The following is a 20263-nucleotide window of genomic DNA, read 5'->3' as shown; positions in this document are numbered from 1 at the left end:
CTTTGTTTTCTCCAGAACACTCTTTTTTAATTACTATGCAAATAATGCAAAAATAAACTTCTTTGTTAATGATGTGTTTCCCTCTGCTTGTGTGTGTGTGTGTGTGTGTGTGTGTGCAGGCGTGCTGTGGAACCTGTCGTCATGTGATGCTCTGAAGATGCCGATCATCCAGGACGCCCTGGCCGTCCTCACCAACAGCGTCATCATACCCCACTCTAACTGGGACTCCTCCCCCAATCACCATGACGACCGCAAGCTCCATCTTCATACCTCGCAGGTGCTGCGCAACGCTACAGGCTGCCTCAGGTAAAAGCAGCAAGTGCACACACACACACACACGTAAACACACACACATACACTTCTATAGTGGACATTCCTGTCAAGGCATGCCGTACGGACCTTTGTTCTTCCTCTCTCTCTCCTGCCTGATCTGACTCTCATCTGTAGGAATATAAGACGGTGCCATAAACACACGCTGCATGTGGTTCTCTGTTATCCCTCTGAAGTACAGTATATAGATCAAAATGTTGTCTTATTGATTTCCTACAAACATACAGTAGTAGTGCATTACTCACCATGGCTTCATGAAGCTCAACAGTGTATGTGAGATGTGGGTGTGTGTGTGTGCGAGCAAAAGCATGTGCATATAATAGTACGTACAGAGATTGACCATAACGAGACAAGTTTATTGTGCGTGACAATGACTGTTGTCTCTTTTGAGTCTTTACTGCTGTGTGATTATAGATGCATATATTCACAAACTATAAACAGTACTCTATGCACAGTTGTCTCTCTCTCTCTCTCCCTCTCACTCATTCACTTGACCACGCTCTCTTTTGCTAACTTGTGCAGGTAACCATAGCAACAGCTCCTCCAATTGTATGAGTCCTTTGTGTGTCAAGACTTTTTTTTTTTATGGTGCATTGTGCTGATGAAGTGTGTTCCTTAGTTATTAAAGCTTAAATAATGAAGGACGACTTGAAGTTTTCTAGATCACATTGTTTATTTTACTTCTCAAAAATCAGAGACGTTCAAGTAGCACTTATTTACTTTTTCACACTTCAGTTGAATTTGCCAGATGGAAAAGTTTTAACAGCGTACATACAACAGGCAGTTTTACTAATTGCATTTTATTATTTTTCAGAAGTGCCACTGTCTTCTCTTATATTAACACAAATGCTCATGTTACTCAAAGCTGCAGTCATGTTTTCTCAATCATATTGCAAGTGCAGTGAACCTGCTGGTTTTAAAGCTCCAGTGTGTAACATGTAGGGGGATTTAGTGACATCTAGTGGTGAGGATTGCATATTGCAACCAGCTAAACCTCCCCTGGGGTCACATTTTTAAACACTGCGTACGCACAAAATGAGGTCTGAAAGAGGTGTACACCACTTCCCATGCAAAACTTGTGATCTATAGAAATAGGCTTGATGGGAGAAACTTTGACCCATGATTACAAACATATTAGAGACAGGAAATTGGCGATGCAGATGGAGAGGTGGGAGCCTGATTGTAGAAACTGTAATATTTTTTTGCGGCGCACACCATTTTCGGCTTTTGTCTTTAAGTACATTTTTGGTATAGATCCTACGCACTGTTTTATAAATCAGACCCCTGGTTACAATTTCTTCAATGTCTGTTGTTCAGGATGATTTTAACAGGGGCTGAATTATTCGCAGAGGTCACTCCCTCTCCAAAACAAACGAGCAAAGCAGATTCATCTAGAGCCAGCGTTTGTTTTTTCCGTTCTGTGCAACATGGCAATCTCCATAGATGAGGACCTGCTCCCTGTGTAGATATAAATGTCTCATTCGAAGGTCACGAAAGGACGATTCTTATTTTTGGGTGATTAAGAAGAAGAAGACGCACTTTATTAATCCCTGAGGGGAGATTCAATTTTTTTTTTCACTCTGTTGTCGTATACACACAGACCTGAAATACACACACACACTGCCCATGGACAGGCAGCCCAAGAAGCTGGGGGTTCAGTGCCTTGCTCAGGGGTGCCCAAGAGGCAAACTGGTACTTCTCCAGCTACCAGTCCACACTCCATGTTTGGTCTGGACAGGGACTTGAGCTAGCGACTTTCCGGTTCCCAACCCATGTCTCTATGGACTGAGCTTCTGCCGCCTCATTATACACTAAAGATACTTTTATATTCTGTTCTTTTCTTGCCAATATATCCCCATAAATCCTGCACACTTGCTCTTTAGTTTCAAATTTCAGAAGTCCAGAGTGTTTTTAAACTCATCCTGGTGATCCTAGCAGTAGCATCCTTTAGAAGACGTGTAAATTGGAGTTGCGGAAAAATTCCCATGTGTATCTGACTGTTTAAAAAAGTCTATATACAGTAATACTGGTACTGTGGTTGCATTCTCACCTTGTAGCCACATTAGCTATTTGAAAGGATAAACAACACCTAAGTCACTTTTTGTTACTTCCAGAAAGTTATCAAAGCAAAATGAATGTCCTGTCTTTAACATGATGATGCTAATATTCAGCTTTTGTACATAGCAAAATCCTCTGCACAAACTGACTACTTTAGTTGTGATGTTTAATTCTGGCTGTGTGCATTTCACTTGAAAGGGAGCTCTGGTTCTTGATCCCATACAACAACATTTGTTCGTCTGTGTACACACAGTTTCACACCAACTCCACAGAGGGCTGAAACGGTTTAGAAAAAAACCCCTCCATGTCCACTTGGCTGTCTCTCTTTGAGCTGTGCACTCAATCAACCACCAGCAGCCTCAGGATTAAACCTCACCCCACTCCGCTTTGCAGAGCTTCTCTCAAGCTGTTTGGAATGCTTATCTTCAGCTATTGAATGTCTCTCAAAAGCATTTCAAAGCCATTCTGAAGATGTTACAAACAGGTTTTTGTATGTATTCACATAATTTGGTGTGTAAGGTGCTACATTGTGTGTATGCAGTCGACATACGGAGGCAAAGACTCCAGTTGCTGCGGTAATTGTTCCGTTTGTGATCACTTTAAATGAGAATACCAGCTTGCGTAATTGTGGTCGTTCCAAATATCAAAAAACATATAATTATGGATGTTTGCACACTTCTAGTTGTTACTGCTTTTCAGTCAGACTTCTCTGACCGCTGTGTAACTGGTCAAAGTGGACAGATGCTGAGCCAGCACTGGCACTTCTTTTCTTAAGACATTAATCTGTATCAGTTGTTATTCAATTGAATAGTACAAATTCCTTTAACATAAAGGCACCATAGCTCTTGTGCGTTTCTGTATGTTTGCTGCACTGCTGTTGTACTTAACCTCAGAGGGCCGACTGCATTGTGAAGTACACCACTTTGATATCTCTTCTAAACACAGTTCGCGGTGCCAGTTGTACAGCTTGGAGGCCATTAAATAAGCATTTGGAAGGTAAAATCCAGTGTAGTTTTTTTGTTACAAACCTCTCTGGATTTTGTTGTCAGCATTCTAATGGAACAACACAGGAATTGCCATGGGGGCCCGTGGTACAAGACAAGATGATTAAACACTATAACTCAATATCACAAACACCTGTACAAATATAATTCAGTCCACTAATAGCTTTGCATTCGCAGTAAATATTACAGTAGGGTAAGTTATGTTTGGTTTCTTTTTGCTGGGGTGAGTCAGAGCCAGAGCAGTGCTGACATGTTTTTGATATTTTGCATAATTGCATTTACATTTGGGTTGTATTATGTTGTTACCTGCAATAAATGTTTTGTCCAGCTGTGTGTGGACAGCACCTTTTAGGGATTAAATATAGACTGTGTTAAATAACAGATTTAGACAACATGATGTCTCCCATTGGTTTGTGGAGTCATTTTGAAGTCTTGTTTTTGTTTTTTTAGTCATCATCATCTTGGTTTTTTGAAGCCAGAAGTGTATTTGGACAAGAGGGTAGACATAACCCTACCCTAGGTTAGTTAGCACAGTGCATTTACAGCTATGGTTAAATGTTATAGTGCTAATGCTAATTTCTGGTAGCAACAAGTAGGCTTAAAAAACTTAAAACAAAATACACTCACCAAAGAAAGTGAATATCAGACTCCTTAGAGGGTCTAGTACAACCAAATGCAAGACTTTTTTAGGTGACTAAAATGTTAGAATTAACCTACATAAACTAAAACACTCTGAAATAGCAACAGCTAGAGCTACCTCTATACTTGTCACCATAGTAGGGACCAGTCAACAGAGGGCACTCAAAGTGGCCGTGCCTATAATTACGTAGATGAGTGACTTAGATAAAAATTCAACCCCTGTACAGTTGTCATGAAAGGGGAACTTAGTTATAGAGATCAAAACTGTTTTTGCACCAGGCTGCAAACATGTTTATTTCTGCTGTAAAGTTCAGTATTTTAACCTGGGGTTGCATTGGGATTGACTCGCTTTTGTAGCCACCCTCAAGTGGCCATTTGATGAACTGCAGTTTTTGGCACTTGTAGGTTGGCTTCTTTTATTTGCCCCCAGATTGCCGCTTGGGATTAAGAGGATACTCCAAAAGGTTATTTCCAGTGTTGGGGGTGACAAGGTGTCTGAAGTTGTGGGCTTTCAACATGAAGTCAACTCTAGAGGATGAAAAGCTGAAAAGATTTTGGTCATGTGGATAGTAAGTAATAAAACACATAACCAGCAGGATTGTGGGTAATATTATTACATTTACAATGTCACGTAATGCCTTATCACCCGAAATGATGTGTTCATTGTTTTAATTTTTCATTCATCCACACTGATCCATAAGGTGCCACTTCTGCTAGTGTGTCACTTGAAAAAATATCCGCCAAAGTTTTTTGTGTATTGTCATGTTATTATTGACTTCATTATAGAGGAGTGTCAGCGATCCGGACACATGGGTGATGCCTTACTGTGTGTTAGCATGTTCAGCGTGTTTACATTCACATATCCAGAACGCCTACAGCATATCCTGTTCTGCTTGCGTGTCCTAAGGCTACTTGAAAGCAGTTTGTTTTTTTCCTCATCCCACTGATCAACACATGTGGTTGATGCCATCAAATGTGTGTTAGCATATTGAATGTTTTCCCATTCACATCCCCTACAACACCAACACACCATCCCTTTTTATACACAACTCTCTCCGATAGTGTTCTAACTGACCAGCACACTGGGAACCAGCAGCTCTGGTGTATTAATCTGCACTCGTCATAGTGACTGACTCACACGTCGATCCATTTGTTGTGCTAACCTCTGCCTTTGTCTATTGTGTTTCATATGACAGGCATACAAATAGCCTATTAATCCCTCTCTCATGATTTATCAGACTTTGATCCCTTGTCTGCCTGATTGTCACTGTGTCAAAGGCTATTTGTTTATTTTAAAAGCTCTAGGTTGTTAAATCGTTCTATATCATCATGGTATTGTTTATATAAGCAGAGTATTTTGATACAAAGTGGTAACCACTGTATGTGAATGCAGCCTCCAGCTCGGTTTTAGTAGCGAGTGGGTTAGCCTTAAGCTGGTTTTGAGTGTCCTTCTACCTTGTTAATTCTTGTCATGCGTGTTGTCAGTTTCTTGCCTGACATAGCTCCCCAGTGATTTTGCCTGCAGCCTGACAAATATTAGGTTAAAGATGCCGACTCCAAGTGAGGCCGACTAATAAGAATGAAAGATGTCGCTGTGTGAGACTCAGCTAGGTGGCCATTTTCTTCACCGTGTCATGTGACTCCCCTCAAATGAAGGTAACTAATGATAGTGGTGGTGCAGTGGTTACAACTGTTGCCTCACAGTAAGAGGGTTCAGCCAACTGGTCTGTGCGGAGTTTGCATGTTCTCCATGTGTCAGCTTGGGTTTTCTCCAGGTACTCCAGCTTCCTCCCACACTCCAAAGACATGCAGGTTAATTGGTGATTCTAAACTGTCCGTAGGTGTGAATGAGAGCATGAATGGTTGTCTGTCTCTGTGTGTCTGCCCTGTGATAGTCTGGTGACCTGTCCAGGGTGTGAAAATATGGATATGTATAAAACTATGTATTTGCAAGGGTACAGACAGTCATGATGCTGGAGTTGTTTTTCTGTGTAATATCTTTGAAATTTATTCTCATTTGCAGTTGGAAGAGGTAGCAGCTTGCGCATCAGAGATGAGTTTTGCATATTTATTTTATGTATTTAAGCTACAATTTATAAAATAATGATAATAAAAAGAAAGAAAATAAACACGTTTGTTGAATTTTGTTGACATGATTTTGCTATTTGAGACTAAATGAGCTGAAATGATTATTTTTTATTACATCTCATGCGTGTCTAAGCTTCAGGCAGTACTTATGGTAATGGCTTAGCGTCAATCATAACAGAAAAGAGAAGGTGCATTTAAAGGGTTAGTTCACCAAAATCAGAAGGAAACACATCCCCCCTATCTGAGCCCTGTTGGTATCTATTGATGCAGATTGGAGGGAGCTTGCTTTGGAGTTTTTCAAATGTCACTTTTCAATTCTTTGCATGTCACAGACTAAATTTGCCTCCACTTCACTGAGGGGTCTGAGATAACTTAACACTCTTGAAATAAAATCTATCTCACCATCTGCATGGCTAGATACCAGTGTGAGTACATGGGAAATATGTCTCTTTGTGATTTGGGGGAACAGATTATTTAAAAGTGATGTGTTAAATGTCGTGCATGAGAAGTCAGCACAGTGCACACTAAATGCTGTCTAGATTTTGCAGAGGATGTGTTTACTATGGGAATGTGAACATTTGTGATGTTTCTTTTTAGTTGTTTGTTTATCCCCAAAGCAAGATACATTGCCTTAAACTTTTAAGACTAAGTTATCAGTACTTGCCAGTGACATCTATAGACTTTCGACTTTCATGTCAAGTTTATTATTTTATAACCCACTAAGGTGTTTAGGACTTTAGTGCGTGCGTGTGTGTACACCTCTGAAGATGCAGGGGAAAGACAAATGATGCTGTCAGTGCCCCGCTCCACACTGTGAAGCTACAGATCAAATTGTGAACGCCGGTAAAGAAGAAGGAGGACCGGAGAATAGAGGAGAAGAGGGCCACGAGTTTAAAAGATTAGAACGGAGAGAATGTAGAAGTGGTGAACAATGAGAAGGAGAGACTAACAGGATCTCAAAGACAGGCGCTGAGACACAGAGTAATGAAGGTGTTTCTGCTGCTCTCCAGGGTTGTTTTCTATCTCGCTGTCTGTTCCGAGGGGTTAAAGTGACACAAGGCCACAATGTTCAGGTCCCAGTGTACCTCGGCTCAATTTCAGACCTCTCACCTCTCTCATTATCCCCGTCACTGTGTGTGTTTGTGTGTCTGTGCAGTGCATGCACACATGCCTTTGTGTACACTGGTGTATCTACTTCTGTTTGTTTGTGTGGTGTGTGTATGTTCCTGTACTATATGTGAGCCTGTATGTTTGGGATGTATATAAACATATCGCAGTGTACGTGGGAGTGTGTGCACGTGCAAACACACACATTTTGTGCCTATTGCAGGGTATTAAACTGAATCAATCTCAGAAATCACAGCCGGCATGGGGGAGTTGCACATGATAATGGGAATGAACTGGTGTCAGGGTATCAGGTGTTTCGATTATAGGCTGTGTGACAGAGTGTGTGTGTGAGTGTGGGCATACGTGTGTTTTCATGTATGTTTGCGAGTTCATGTGTGCATATATTAAACGTGGGCCAAGCAGCTAATGATGCTGATGGACCCATATGTTGTCTAATCGGGTGGCGGGCTTTGAAGGCCCCTCCCTTTTCACATATATGCGCGCGCACACACACACACACACACGCGGTGTTATCAGGCCAGACACAAGGTCTCCTATGAAGGGGTTTCCGTATCCTCCATTCAGGGGCTGTTTACCTCCCTGCAGGTTGTTGGTTTACAGCCAAGTTGGATAAAACCTGCTGCTTCCACACTCTACACACTGTGTGCATGTGTGTGTGTGTGTGTGTGTGTGTGTGTGTGTGTCTTTCATTTCCACATTCTCGCTTTCATTTTGTTTCCTTTCAGACACCCACAGTTGTGGGAGAGCAGCAGAATGACTTATTAGATGAATCAAGGATAAGGAGTGCGTGGTCACGAATGACTTTGTTTCCATATTTATTTCATTGATATTAATTGGTTTGAATGCATGTGTGCTCCATCTGGTGGTGACCCTCTGCTGCCCGTGCACCCTCTCTCTCTCCCTCATTCACATACACACACACGCGCACGGTCAGATGCTTGTGCAGAGCCGCCACACACCAGCTGTTTGAGACAAAGTCACTCAGTGGTCATTTGTTCCTTGAGCAACATTAGAGAGCCATCTGTCCGAGACTCACTCACATATTTCACGTACATGTTGCATGAATCCTCAAACAACTAAGAATGTAGAGAGTGACTAACGTGTGATGTACTCAGTGACTCTCGACTAATTTCCTGGGGTACACTGCTGCGCCCTGGAACGGAAAATCAATGTGATCTCTAAAAAGTTAGAAAATGAAAAATGTATAACCTGTCTAGTATCTTTTAAATAGTGTAATTGGTGTAAAACAAAGTCAAGTTCGGCCATGCTTTAATGACTGCCAAGCAGTTCCTGCAGATACCAGGAAGCTTGTTAGCAAACTTTTTTCACTTATGTGTGGATGCTTCTTTCCAGAAAAATATGAATGTGTTGTTTGCCATTTTACCTTTAAGGATGTTTTTTTTTTAACTGGGATTATATTTACTGTGGTACTTGGTGTGCTTTTGCATTTTACCATCACATCATTACAGTGAAACAGTTTCCTTTTGGTAGTGTCACTGTGGCTGCTGTGGTCGATACTTTGTCTACACTGATTTTAAATTTGAGATCAAATGGAAGGAGATAGATAGCTCACAGCTCACCCCCAAATTAAAAAAATACATGTTTTTCCTTTTGCCTGAAGTGCTATCGATGAGTGATGGAAATATTATGAATATATGAAACTCACTATGCACCAAATAATACATTAGAAAAAGTCAACAGCAAAACAGCCTCTCTTTTTTTTTGGATAAAACTACACCCAAACAACACTGTCTCCCAAAGGATTAAATGATGAGATACCATGGCATGTCATGCTATAATGGATTTGGGGATCTCGAAAGACCACTTTATGATAAGAATATACAACGTTGAACATTTTTATTGATCTAAGAAAGCTACAAGGCTGATTAGTTCATTCATAAGATCAACATTTTTTGTAAATAATCTTGTAAATAGTCTTTATCATGTAAGGAGCTTGAGTTTTCTAACTTTTTCCTATGTTTTTCTTGTTCCCTTGTTCTTTCGTTTGTGGATATGTGACATATGCTGCACAGGCTGTTGTCAATTATTGAGAAACACCCAAGGCTGATTAATTCACTCACACCTGTGCACACCTGTGAAATGGGTGGGGCAGTTTCTATTTAAGCTCAATGTTTGAAATAATGGTGTAGAACACTCTTGACGAAGGTCCAGGAGGACTGAAACGTTAGTGATACAAATAAACTGTAGAGCTGCACAAAAGCAGAGTGTGGAATTTTATGTTCAAAGACTCACCAACTTTATCACTGTGCAGAAGGAAGCGTGCATCTACTCATGGACGGGAGGCTTGTGCTTGTGACAGTGTAAGATGTAAACATTTATTGTGGTTGCTTGGCTGAGAGCTGTAATGTTAGCTAGCTCAGTGGTGCTAGGTGAGCTAGCATAGATGCACACACAATGATACGGTTGATGGGCGTTGTTCGGTAGAAAGAAACTAGCCCCTACATGAAACTGCTCACAACAAGGTCTGCGGATTATCTTGAGTAACCGGGTCATGATTTCTAGAAAGAGACATTGCTGTTGAGTTTATCAAATGTGCCATCTAGTTCCAGTTTTTTTGAGGGAAGGCAGACACCTCTACAGCCAGTGTATCCAACACTCTGCAACTCACACCAAAACAATCTAGATTAATGTATAGCACTACAGGTAAGAGGAAAATATGTGTTTTTATTTTGGGGTGAGCTAAACTGAACCTTTTAAGTAAGGAATCCAACTTAAATTATAATACATGATTTCAGTAAAGCAGCTCCCGTGTATACTTGTGTGTGAATGATACCTCTTCTGAAAAACAACTAACTATTCCTTCAGTCTGATGGCTTACAAGATATGTAATACCTATTATTCTTAATAGTTCTGGGCATATTCTGTCTATATTGTGAGACAGCAACCATAGAGAGAAGACAGGAAACAGGAGAGAGACCAGGTTACTTGGTATTCTTACTGTAACTTAAATGGTCGCTAGTCCTAAATATTCTTAAAGGTTCTTCCAGGGCACAGCTTCTGTACGTTAGCCAAAGTTGTCTGGAATCTAAAAAATGTGAATGTTTTATCTCCATCGCCCCTGATATATCTTCATGCATAGCTGTATGCATTTAATTTAATTAAACTGTGCTGCCCTACACTTGCACTGCATCCAGTCAGCTTTTTTCAATTTCTTCACTCCCTTATTTTTGTTGTCATTTGTTTCAAAAACATCTTTGTGTCTCTCTGTATGGCTAATGATGCCGCCCCAGCAGCACTCTAATAAATATTTTAATTTGTTTTTTAATTTCTTTCCCTGTAAGAGGGCTCATGCCACAACACTGCCACCCTTCTCCAGATTTCCCCCTGCAATTAATACCAACAAGCCAAATGTTGTTTATTACGCTTCAGGACATCAGAATCTAATAAATATTACTATTTAATGCCAAACTTTACCACTACTCAGACAAGTAGTACAAATTTTTCAAAACATTCTGAGCCAAAGTGGTGAAAGGGCTTGCTCTCTAGCCCTGGCACCAGTCACACTTTCCTGTTACTTAACTGCAGCTAAAATAACAACTTTTAAATTCTGAATGGGATGCTAATCAAGTTCTGTGTCTTTTTGCTCAGTAGGTAATTATTTAACGAGGCAAGCTAATGAGTTAGACTGAATTAATGAGGAGTGACATCAGATAGGATGAAGTCTAAGCCTGTAATGGACTCGTTAAATAGTGGAGATTACCGGTTGAATTTAAAGACATTTGCAGACAATGTCATTCACACACACACTCACTCACACACACGTACACACAGATGTGACTGAATACTAGAATGTAGGTGCACACATACCCTCTCTGAGTGAAGTGTTTTTAGATTTTGTGCACCAACACGCTGCTTAAAATGTCACCATCCACGCTCATCGTTCATCGACTTCTGAAATATGCCATCTGATCTGTTCTCTGTCTCTCTCTCTGTCGGAGTGATAACCATATGCTCTGATTATGTTACCCAGGTCCATAAATCCCTTATGTTACAGTGAGGAAGCTGACTCAAACAAACAAGCGAGCATTATCTTAATATTCCGTGATGCAACACAGCAAGATGTGAGAATGCCTAAGGACACTTTACACCCAGAAAAAAAAAGGCAAGCAGGCTATTTTGTGCACAAGAAATCCTGGCCTCGCTGTGTTTGTCAGTAACTGGCACAGAAGGAAAGGCGTGTTGCAGAAATGCACAATATTTCATGCTTCATTACAGAACCACTAGACTTCACGAGCACATGGGCAAAGGCAACAAGCACACTCACGCACGTTCACACTCTTTCTTACATGTACACACACACATGCAGTGTTCATCTGCAGTCCTTGGGGCAGTAGTGTACAGGCCTTTACTGAGTAGTGTGTCCACACAGACACCAGCAACCAGTGTAGTTGTGTAGCTATGATCATGACATAGTACAAGGCCAATATCAGAATGATTTTATTTCTAGATATTTGGTAGATTGCCCAGGAATTTGCATGGAATTTTAGTCATTAACAAGCTATAGAAAGTCAGGGACCTTGAATGTATGGAGAGTGTGTCCTAATTGGGTTCTTTTATGTTAGTTTGCTATGCTACATCATTTCTAATATCTGCAGCATGATAACATACAGAGTTGCTTTCTATTTTACAAACATTAGTGGATTCAGGTTTGTTTGGCTTTGCTCATTGTTGTATATCAGGGTCATGGATGAAACCAGTCAACAAAATTAATCCTACCTGATTGGATTAATGCGTCACTCGCAGGCATGTCATTGGTCTGTTTTATAAATTTCAGTCTGAGAACATGTGGCTCTTCAGGAAATGTCACCCAAAACTACTGGTATCTTTTATTATTGTTGCCAGGCGTACGTCTGGACAAGGTTTTGAGTTTGGTGATGTTTGTGCATGTGTGTATCTGTCTGTCTGCAGCTAATTTCACAAACTACTGGACCAATCAGCCTAATAATTTCTGTGCACGTTTATGATTGTATGCTCAAGGATGTCTTGTTGTAGTGTTTCACAATCATTGAAAAACCTGTTTCATCGACTGTTTCATACCCTCAACAAAGTCCTCAACAAAATAATGTAGCAAAAGGCATTTCCCCTGATCGTCTCGGCTAAAATCAAAAAGCTTTACTGTTTGTTGCAGGCCACATCTTGGCTTTTGTTGTGACTCAGAAACAGACATTCACAGAAAAGTTTGGTTTCATTTTAAACCAGAGCACCTGCAGATTAATTCCACACCCTAAATGTTATGATCCACTAAAGTTAGGCAGGATACCAGGTTAAAGTATACGCTCGTTTCATTATCTTTGCCACCATCTTGACTACTAGGGAACCAGGAGGGACAATTCCACCAGGCGCAACTGTGCTACAGTGTCTAAAGTGGCTGCAGTCAACTCCAGCAAAGGGCACTTTTTTTTAGTTTTTATTGTGTTTTAGATACGATAAGGCAAAGAAATAGGACATACAACTGCAGAATTGTGCTTCTACAACACCAAGTGTGGAAGTACTAAGCCCAGTTCAGACCAAATATTTGTGGCAAGACGGGTTGCTGATGCTGCTTGCTGTATGTCCTTATGCCCTGCCTACACAAACACATTCTCATGGACTGATTAATTGGTGCTGGTTATTTATATTATTGTGACGTATTGATCATGAATACAGTCCGTCTGATGTTCGTTTGGTTTAAGTTTTTCACAATTACATCACTGCTACAAATGCAGCTGTAGCCAGTATCTCACTATCACTATCCTCATTCATATTTTAAGAAGCTACAAATTAAATTCAGCCGCAAAATAAACCTGAAAAGCTACAAATACAGCAGAGTTACAGAGAGTTGTTGCATAGAGATGATACACCATCTCATCTAGTTGCATCGGTGTGAAGTGTCAGGTATTTATAACATTGCAGAATGGCGCATTGCAAGTAGTTGCTTGTTTCAATTCATCTCGTTGCAAATTTTTGGTCTGAACTGGGCTTTAGTATACTGGAGTGTTAAAAAAAACTGAGCTTGCATGACATGGTCTGGCTGAGTGAAACTAGCCAGCTTTACATTAAAAAAAACATATTTGGAAGGCCTCAAACTGCCCCATTGTCTATATTTATCCACAGAAAGAGAAAGCAAAGTAATGCATGCTTAAGTTAAGGCTCTGTCTGTGTGGAGAAGATTTACAATAGAGAAACAGGAGCTTGCCAAATGTTGGAAAAGTGCCTTCAAGTCTCTTTTTCCCCCTTGTTTTCAGTAAGAACTTTAAATTCTCGTCCAATCTATATATATATAACGGAAGCAAGGGCATTTTCAGGCGCTCATTCTGTCTTGACTGTACATCAGTATTGGCAAACACTACCATTTTCTGAAAGTTCTCTTACTTAAACATTTATGTTGCACAGTGAGTTGCCTTTGCCTCCGCCCATGATAAAGCATCAGATAAAAAAACTTGACGGAAATCACAGTAGAAGTCAGCATATTCATGGCTGAGCGTTAAAGCAATAAATAATCCACCCTCTTTCTTTCTCACCCACCCACCCCCTGTCTTCAGCGCTTAAACATTAGTCAAGGTGAAGTGTTTTCACTGTTCTGTTGTTTTATATTGACTCGACAGAGAGTTGTGTCTCCGCTAAGCGGGTTTTCCATCGTGTGCTTGTTTGCCCATTAGCATTCAAAGCGGGTGAAAATGACTTGACCTTCTCTTGAAGTTTTAATTGAGTTCCTGTGTCTTCCTCCCTCTCGCTCGTTCCTCTCTTTCTCATCAGTACAATAAATGATTGACCTCATCTCATAGACTGGCGAAACAGCTGTGCATGATCTCTTTATAATGCCAATGTGATGGATGAACTTATTCACTCGTACTATCGCCTCGTCTCTTTGTTCACACATCTATTGTCTTTCTCATCTGTTTTTTTGACATTTCACCTTTTAAAGTAAGATGTTTAAACTCCTGTTGCCAAACTTCAGTAATTGGTTTGTTAATTCTTTTGATTTTTTTGCTCTCTGTTATGCTAAGCTGTCTACACCCGTATCCCCTTATCGGTCAGGTAGCATAATGGAGGTTCACTGCAGTATTGTCCTCAAGTAAAGGTTCAGTGTGTAACAAGCAGCCAATAAATATGTAGACATGAAAACATGAAAGCCTTCGCTAGATGTTTACACACTTGTATTGTAGTTAATAATGGAGTGGTATGATGACACTGACATACTCATGTTTTACTCCCTGATCCCTTTTAAACACAAGAAACAGCTGTGTGGTTTGATAATGTTTAAATACAGCTTTTTTTCCAGGGATTGCAAAGGCATGACCCTTGCTTCTCTCCCTCTGATTGGCTAGCACTTGTTGCCTTTGTGTGTTGCATTGGTTAGGTTAAGGCAAGAGTAGTGGGACTGGTTAGGGCATGAATGTCAGAGTACACCAATCAGAGGGAGAGTAAGGAAGATAAGGACAGATCATGTTTTAGTCATCCTATGACAACAAACACCTGCCTACTTGTTTGGTTAAGTTTAGGAGAAGAATTATGGTTGGCTCTTGTCTCATTAAATATTTTATGTAAAGCAATGAGATGACTTGACGTTTCTTACGTACTTAACATAAAATAACTTTGGGGTTTAAATAACCTTGCCCCTCCATACATCAGAGATATTCTATCATTTTATGTTCCAGCCAAATCACTTAAGTCCTCTACTGCTTTACTTTTCCATGTTCCTCGTGTGTCCCATAATAGTACTGGCGAGAGCGCTTTCTGTCTTCATGCCCCTAAACTGTGGAATTCGCTACCCTTTGGGCTGCATTCGTAAGTGCTATACCGTAGGCAACTGGACTTACTTGCGTTTCTTGAAGACGTTTCGTCTCTCATCCAAGAAGCTTCTTCAGTTCTAAATGACTGGTATGGAGTTGCAGGCTATAAACCCTGTGTGGGTGTGGATTCCTGCAGAGTCGTAGGGATCACGTGAGCTCTTAGTTTCAGAGTCGTTAAGGTCACAATGTGAGTCGTTGACCCACCTGGCCACCATGTGAGTCGTTAGGGTCATGTGGGACCAGGGGTGAATGGGTGTGAAGTTGTCTGGGGAGGGATCCCAAGACTGCATTGTAGGTGGGTGATAAGTAGTGTCTTACTTACTTACGATTACCATGACCTGGATGACTGAGAATCTTCACCGACACTTTGGGCTGCATGTTTGTATGAAAGGTGCTTTGTATATAAAGTTGACTTGAGTTTTGGTTTCACAGAAGATGCAATTGTGGTTTCAGACACAGTTTTAAACATGTCGTGAAACAGTTATAGTTGAGCTCCAAGAGCACAGGTTTAGGCAACAAAATTATGCAGTTAGATTTCAGAAAAAAAACATCATGGTTTGGCATGATATAACGTAACATGACATATGTCAAATGACATGTGTCACGTATGGTACTTCACGTACATCACTAGCATAGCATGCTACACATACTAGCATACTAGGCTATATTGTTATCTAAAGACGTCAACATTGACTTCAGGACGTGGACAATCACCTCTCGCCCACCTTGTAGGGACGTCTTTGATATTTTTACAGCTTTGTGCTGACATTATTGCTTTTTATGCTACGTCACGTCACTTCCTTTTCTGTTCCTGTAATATTTACTACAGCAGCTAGAGGACACTGCTCCCAATAAACTTTAGTATGGGCAGTAATAACCTGCTTGCACGGTGATCCTAAGCGGTGGTTCTTTTTCGACAAAAGCCGGCTACTGTTTGTGATTGGCTTGCCGTGACATTCTTACTGTGACACTAACCAATCTCACTCCACTTGCCTGACCCTCACCAACCCAGCAAACATAGGTAATGAGTACTAGCTAGTCAAAAGGAGATTGGGTCATGCCTTCACCATCCCAGTAAAACATTTTTTGGCCACCTTACACAGATGGACTTTGTCGCTCTTTATACTACGTCACTTGAATTCCTCCTTTGCTTCCATCGTATGAGGAAGAACAGCCTGCAGCGTGTAGGTCACATGATCACAGCCCCATTGCTCACGACTATGTGGGCTGCATATGAATTATAGTGCGTTACTTTTTGTCGGTATAAATATGAACAGTGAATGAAAACAACCTGAACAAGCAGATATCACTCAAACACAAGTCAGATTTGGTCCGTCAGTGATAATTGATCCATTCTCAGTCAGAGGCAGCACAGAAATGAATACCGAGATGGCCAAGTTGTTCATCACAATCAGCTTTTCATGGACTTAACAACAATAGCAGTCGTCCAATACGGCCACCAGAGGATGTATTGTAGTAATAAGTTCAAAACCTCAATGCACACATCCACTTAAGTGTACCTGCCTCCTGGAGCAATGTACACTCTACAACTATCACTACACTAATGGTGACAATATTGTGTAATATAACAATTTTAGAGGACACCACGCTCCCCTTTCATTGTCATCATGAACAGAATTGACAGGAATTGATTTGGCACATTGTGACTATGCCGAGGAAATATATTGAGTGGTCATGACAATGAGATTTTAAGACGGTGTGTACACATTTGTCACTTTGGCATTTATACACAGACAGACACACACATGCTTGCTATGGCTCTAATATTGATTTCCCTAAAGGCTGTCTACAGCTCGGTACACACAGAGGCACCGTCTATACTCACGTAGAAACATTTCTTGCTTTTATATTTCAGTGAATGCTATTTTTGAGCAGGAGATTGACTGAAGGAGTTTATTAAGCTGTCTTTGGAAAATGAACTTCTAAGAAAAAAAAAAAAGCTGTCTGTGAAGTTGTCTTGTTTTGAGTACAAACCTGCCTGTTATTTTGTCTTAATGGCACCATGTAAGCACAAGTTTATACCGTGTGTCAGAATGATCTTTAATTATATTTCTAGCATGGCTCCCTTCCAAGTTGTTGTTCAAGTTTAAATATGTTTATTTATTTCTCAAATTTCTGGTCCTATATCATAGGATTGACCATCCAAACTATGTCCAGTTTCGTTAATATAGTGTGTATGAAGTGTTACATAAATCATACAGCATCATAATTAATCTCTGTAGAGTCATTCCACTGCAGTGTTATTCACTGGTCAGTAGATAATGTTGTGTGACCTTAAATCATGCAACTCATCCTCATACAATGGTTCACATGATATCTAACGAAGTAGTGCTCCACGAATGATTTCACGTGCTAAACATAAAGTAACATAGGTTAGGTTTAAGAAAAGGAACATGGTGACCATGTGCCTTAAAATGACTCAAAGTTCACTTGGTACAGAAGACGCCTCCTGCGGGAGAAGTCCTGTGTTTTGTGACCCATCCACCTCCACAGCCTTCCTTCTTATGTGACTACTTCCTTCTTTACTCCCATCAGCATATATTTAAAGCCTTCCCAAAAATGTGATTTATACGTGAATTACTGCCTCATGATTACGTGGGATATGGACAGATTTGGTGCATTACTATTTGTAGGAAAATGTACAAACAGTGCATTAAAACAGCCTGGACCAAGGTACAAAAACATCCAGCCACGTCTATTCATCGTCGTGGTGCTGAAGGGAAATACAATTTTCCATCTATCTCATGCCACACACCTCAGTTTCATACTGTCTTTATTGACACAGGCAAATGAATCAGTGTCTGGGACTGAGTGTATCTGTATCACAGGCAGCCTCGTGTTGACACACATGTCAATGTTCATCTCCAGTCTATGGGGCAATATTGTACAGGCCTTTCCAGAGCAGTGTGTCCACACGAACACAAGCAGCCAGTGTAGTTATAGACGTGGCATAGTACAAGGCCAGTATTAGAATATTTTTTATTTCTGCTTATTTAGTAGATGGCACAGGGCTTTGCATGGAATTTTAGTAACTAACGAGGTTTAGAAAGACATGGACTTTGACTGTGTTGAGAGTACATCTTGATCATCTGCTATATAAGTTCTAATATCTTCAGCATAGAAACACACAGAATTGGTTTCTATTTTACAAGGATCAATGGATTCCAGTGTGATGTGGCTTTGCTCACGTGAGTCAAGTTCATGAATGAGATCACTCACCAAATTAACCCTGCCTGATTGGAGTAATGTCTGAGAACATGTGGCTCTTCTGGCAATGTCACCCAAAACAATTCATTCATTCATTCATTTTCCATAATAGCTAATCCTGTTAGGGGATACGGAGGGGCTGGAGTCTATCCCAGCTGTAACTGGGAAAGAAGCGGGGTACACCCTGGACAGGTCGCCAGACTATCACAGGGTTAACATATAAAGACAGACAACTGTCCATGCTCACATTCACAGCCATGGCCAATTTAGTATCACCAATTTAACCTGCATGTCTTTGGACTGTGGGAGGAAGCTGGAGCACCTTGAGAAAACCCACACTGACACGGGGAGAACATGCAAACTCCGCACAGAAGGGCTCCCCCACCCTGGGGTTTGAACCCCCCTCTCCAAAGATATTTACATCTACAGGGTGTCTGCAGGGTCTTAAAAAGTATTAATAGTTGATAAATCAAATGTCGGAAAATGAAGGCCATTAAAAAGTATTAAAAAGTCTTAATCGCGATTTAATGAAGTATTAAATTTTCTTGGCATTCAAGCTTTGACAAAAAGTATCCATGAAAAAAAACAGGCCAAAAAATTTAATAACTTACAAATTATGGCGAAAAGGTAGTTTCTTGCAACCCTAGAATTAAGATAAAAATATTCACAAACGAAAAAACACTTCTGGTTGCTGATAAGTAGTGTTTAACTTTTGATTTAACACTAAAAATTAAAGCCCTCGGCGCACACTGCAGTGCAAGCAGACAGATGCGCGACTCAGAGCAGCATGTGTCACTGACACCAGACTCAGAGCGCAGCGGACCGGTGGAAAATGTCACCATCAGCATATTATTTTACATCAATAAAATCTGTTTTATCATTATTTTGAGTCACATTGTTGAAAGAATTTAGCCGTCTGTGTTCAAGCAGGATAATAGGTCTCCATTCATTGCACGTCTGGCTTTCTATTTCCTTGTCGGAGATGTTTTCTTTTTAAATAACCAAACAAAAACAATCAATCAATCAAAAACACAAACTGGAACTGGAACATGAAATCTTATATGCCTAACAGACATTGCATGTCGTTCTTTGAGTTTACATATGGCTGAAGGGGAAAAAAACAACAAGGTTGAATATTAATTTTTCTTTTTTCACAAACAAATCCCGTGCCATCGAACGAAGCTTCAAATTTTTTTGGGTCAGCCCTAAATCCCACATGCAAGGGGCTAGCCATAAGGTTGTTGTTTTCAGCAAGTTGGCCTTGAATAGCTGATGTTGAGCTGTAGAGCTGTGTTACTTGTTATGACCTAAGGTGTATTTTAATAAACCTGCCTTTGGTTTAATTTATTCTTTCAAACTTCATTCCTTTTCATCTTATCTGAATTCTGTTGTATGTTTGTGCTCCATCGATTTAATTGCAAACTACAACTGTTTAGTAAATTAAAGATGCGTTGCTGCTAACGACAGATTGAAGTGGCGATGAGGTCTTAAGGTTTTTTGGAAGGTCTTAAAAAAGTCTTAAAAAGGTATTGAAATTAACCTCAGGATTCCTGCATATACCCTGATCTATTATTATGTCTGCCAGGTGTAAGCTTGGAAGGGGTCATACGTTTAGTCAGGTGTGTGCACGTGTGTATCTGTCTGTCTGCAGCCAAACTACTGGACCAATCAGCCTAATATGTTGTGTGCATATTTCCGACTGTAAGCTCAAGGACCGCATGTCGTTGCCGTGTTTCACAATTGCTGAAAAGCCTGTTTTATTGGCTGTTTCATAGCCTCACTGACTACTGACTCCTCACTCATCTTAACCGGCCGGTACAGGCCACAAGTCCTCAACAAAATCATGTAACAAAAGGCATTTCCCCACGGTATTGTGTTCAGGATGGGAAATACAATTTTCTTTCTATCTTTTGCTGCGCACCTCAGTTTCATATTTATTTTATTGACACAAGCAAAATGAGTCAATGTCTGGGACTGAGTGTTTCTGTATCACAG

General features: G+C 40.5%; 1 protein-coding gene across 2 annotated transcripts in view; it reads left to right on the top strand.

Moving 5' to 3' along the window:
* The window catches only part of ctnnd2a (catenin (cadherin-associated protein), delta 2a), a 374464-nt gene that overhangs the window by 284815 nt on the left and 69386 nt on the right, over window positions 1-20263 (top strand). For both annotated transcript variants that reach the window (XM_078162769.1, XM_078162768.1), the window contains exon 15: window positions 120-306. In XM_078162769.1, the coding sequence (XP_078018895.1) occupies window positions 120-306 (187 nt within the window). The remainder of the gene's footprint in view (window positions 1-119; window positions 307-20263) is intronic.

This window comes from Epinephelus lanceolatus, chromosome 20 (assembly GCF_041903045.1).
Source record: "Epinephelus lanceolatus isolate andai-2023 chromosome 20, ASM4190304v1, whole genome shotgun sequence".
Lineage (NCBI taxonomy): Eukaryota > Metazoa > Chordata > Actinopteri > Perciformes > Serranidae > Epinephelus > Epinephelus lanceolatus.
This window is presented reverse-complemented; position numbering and strand designations above follow the sequence as displayed.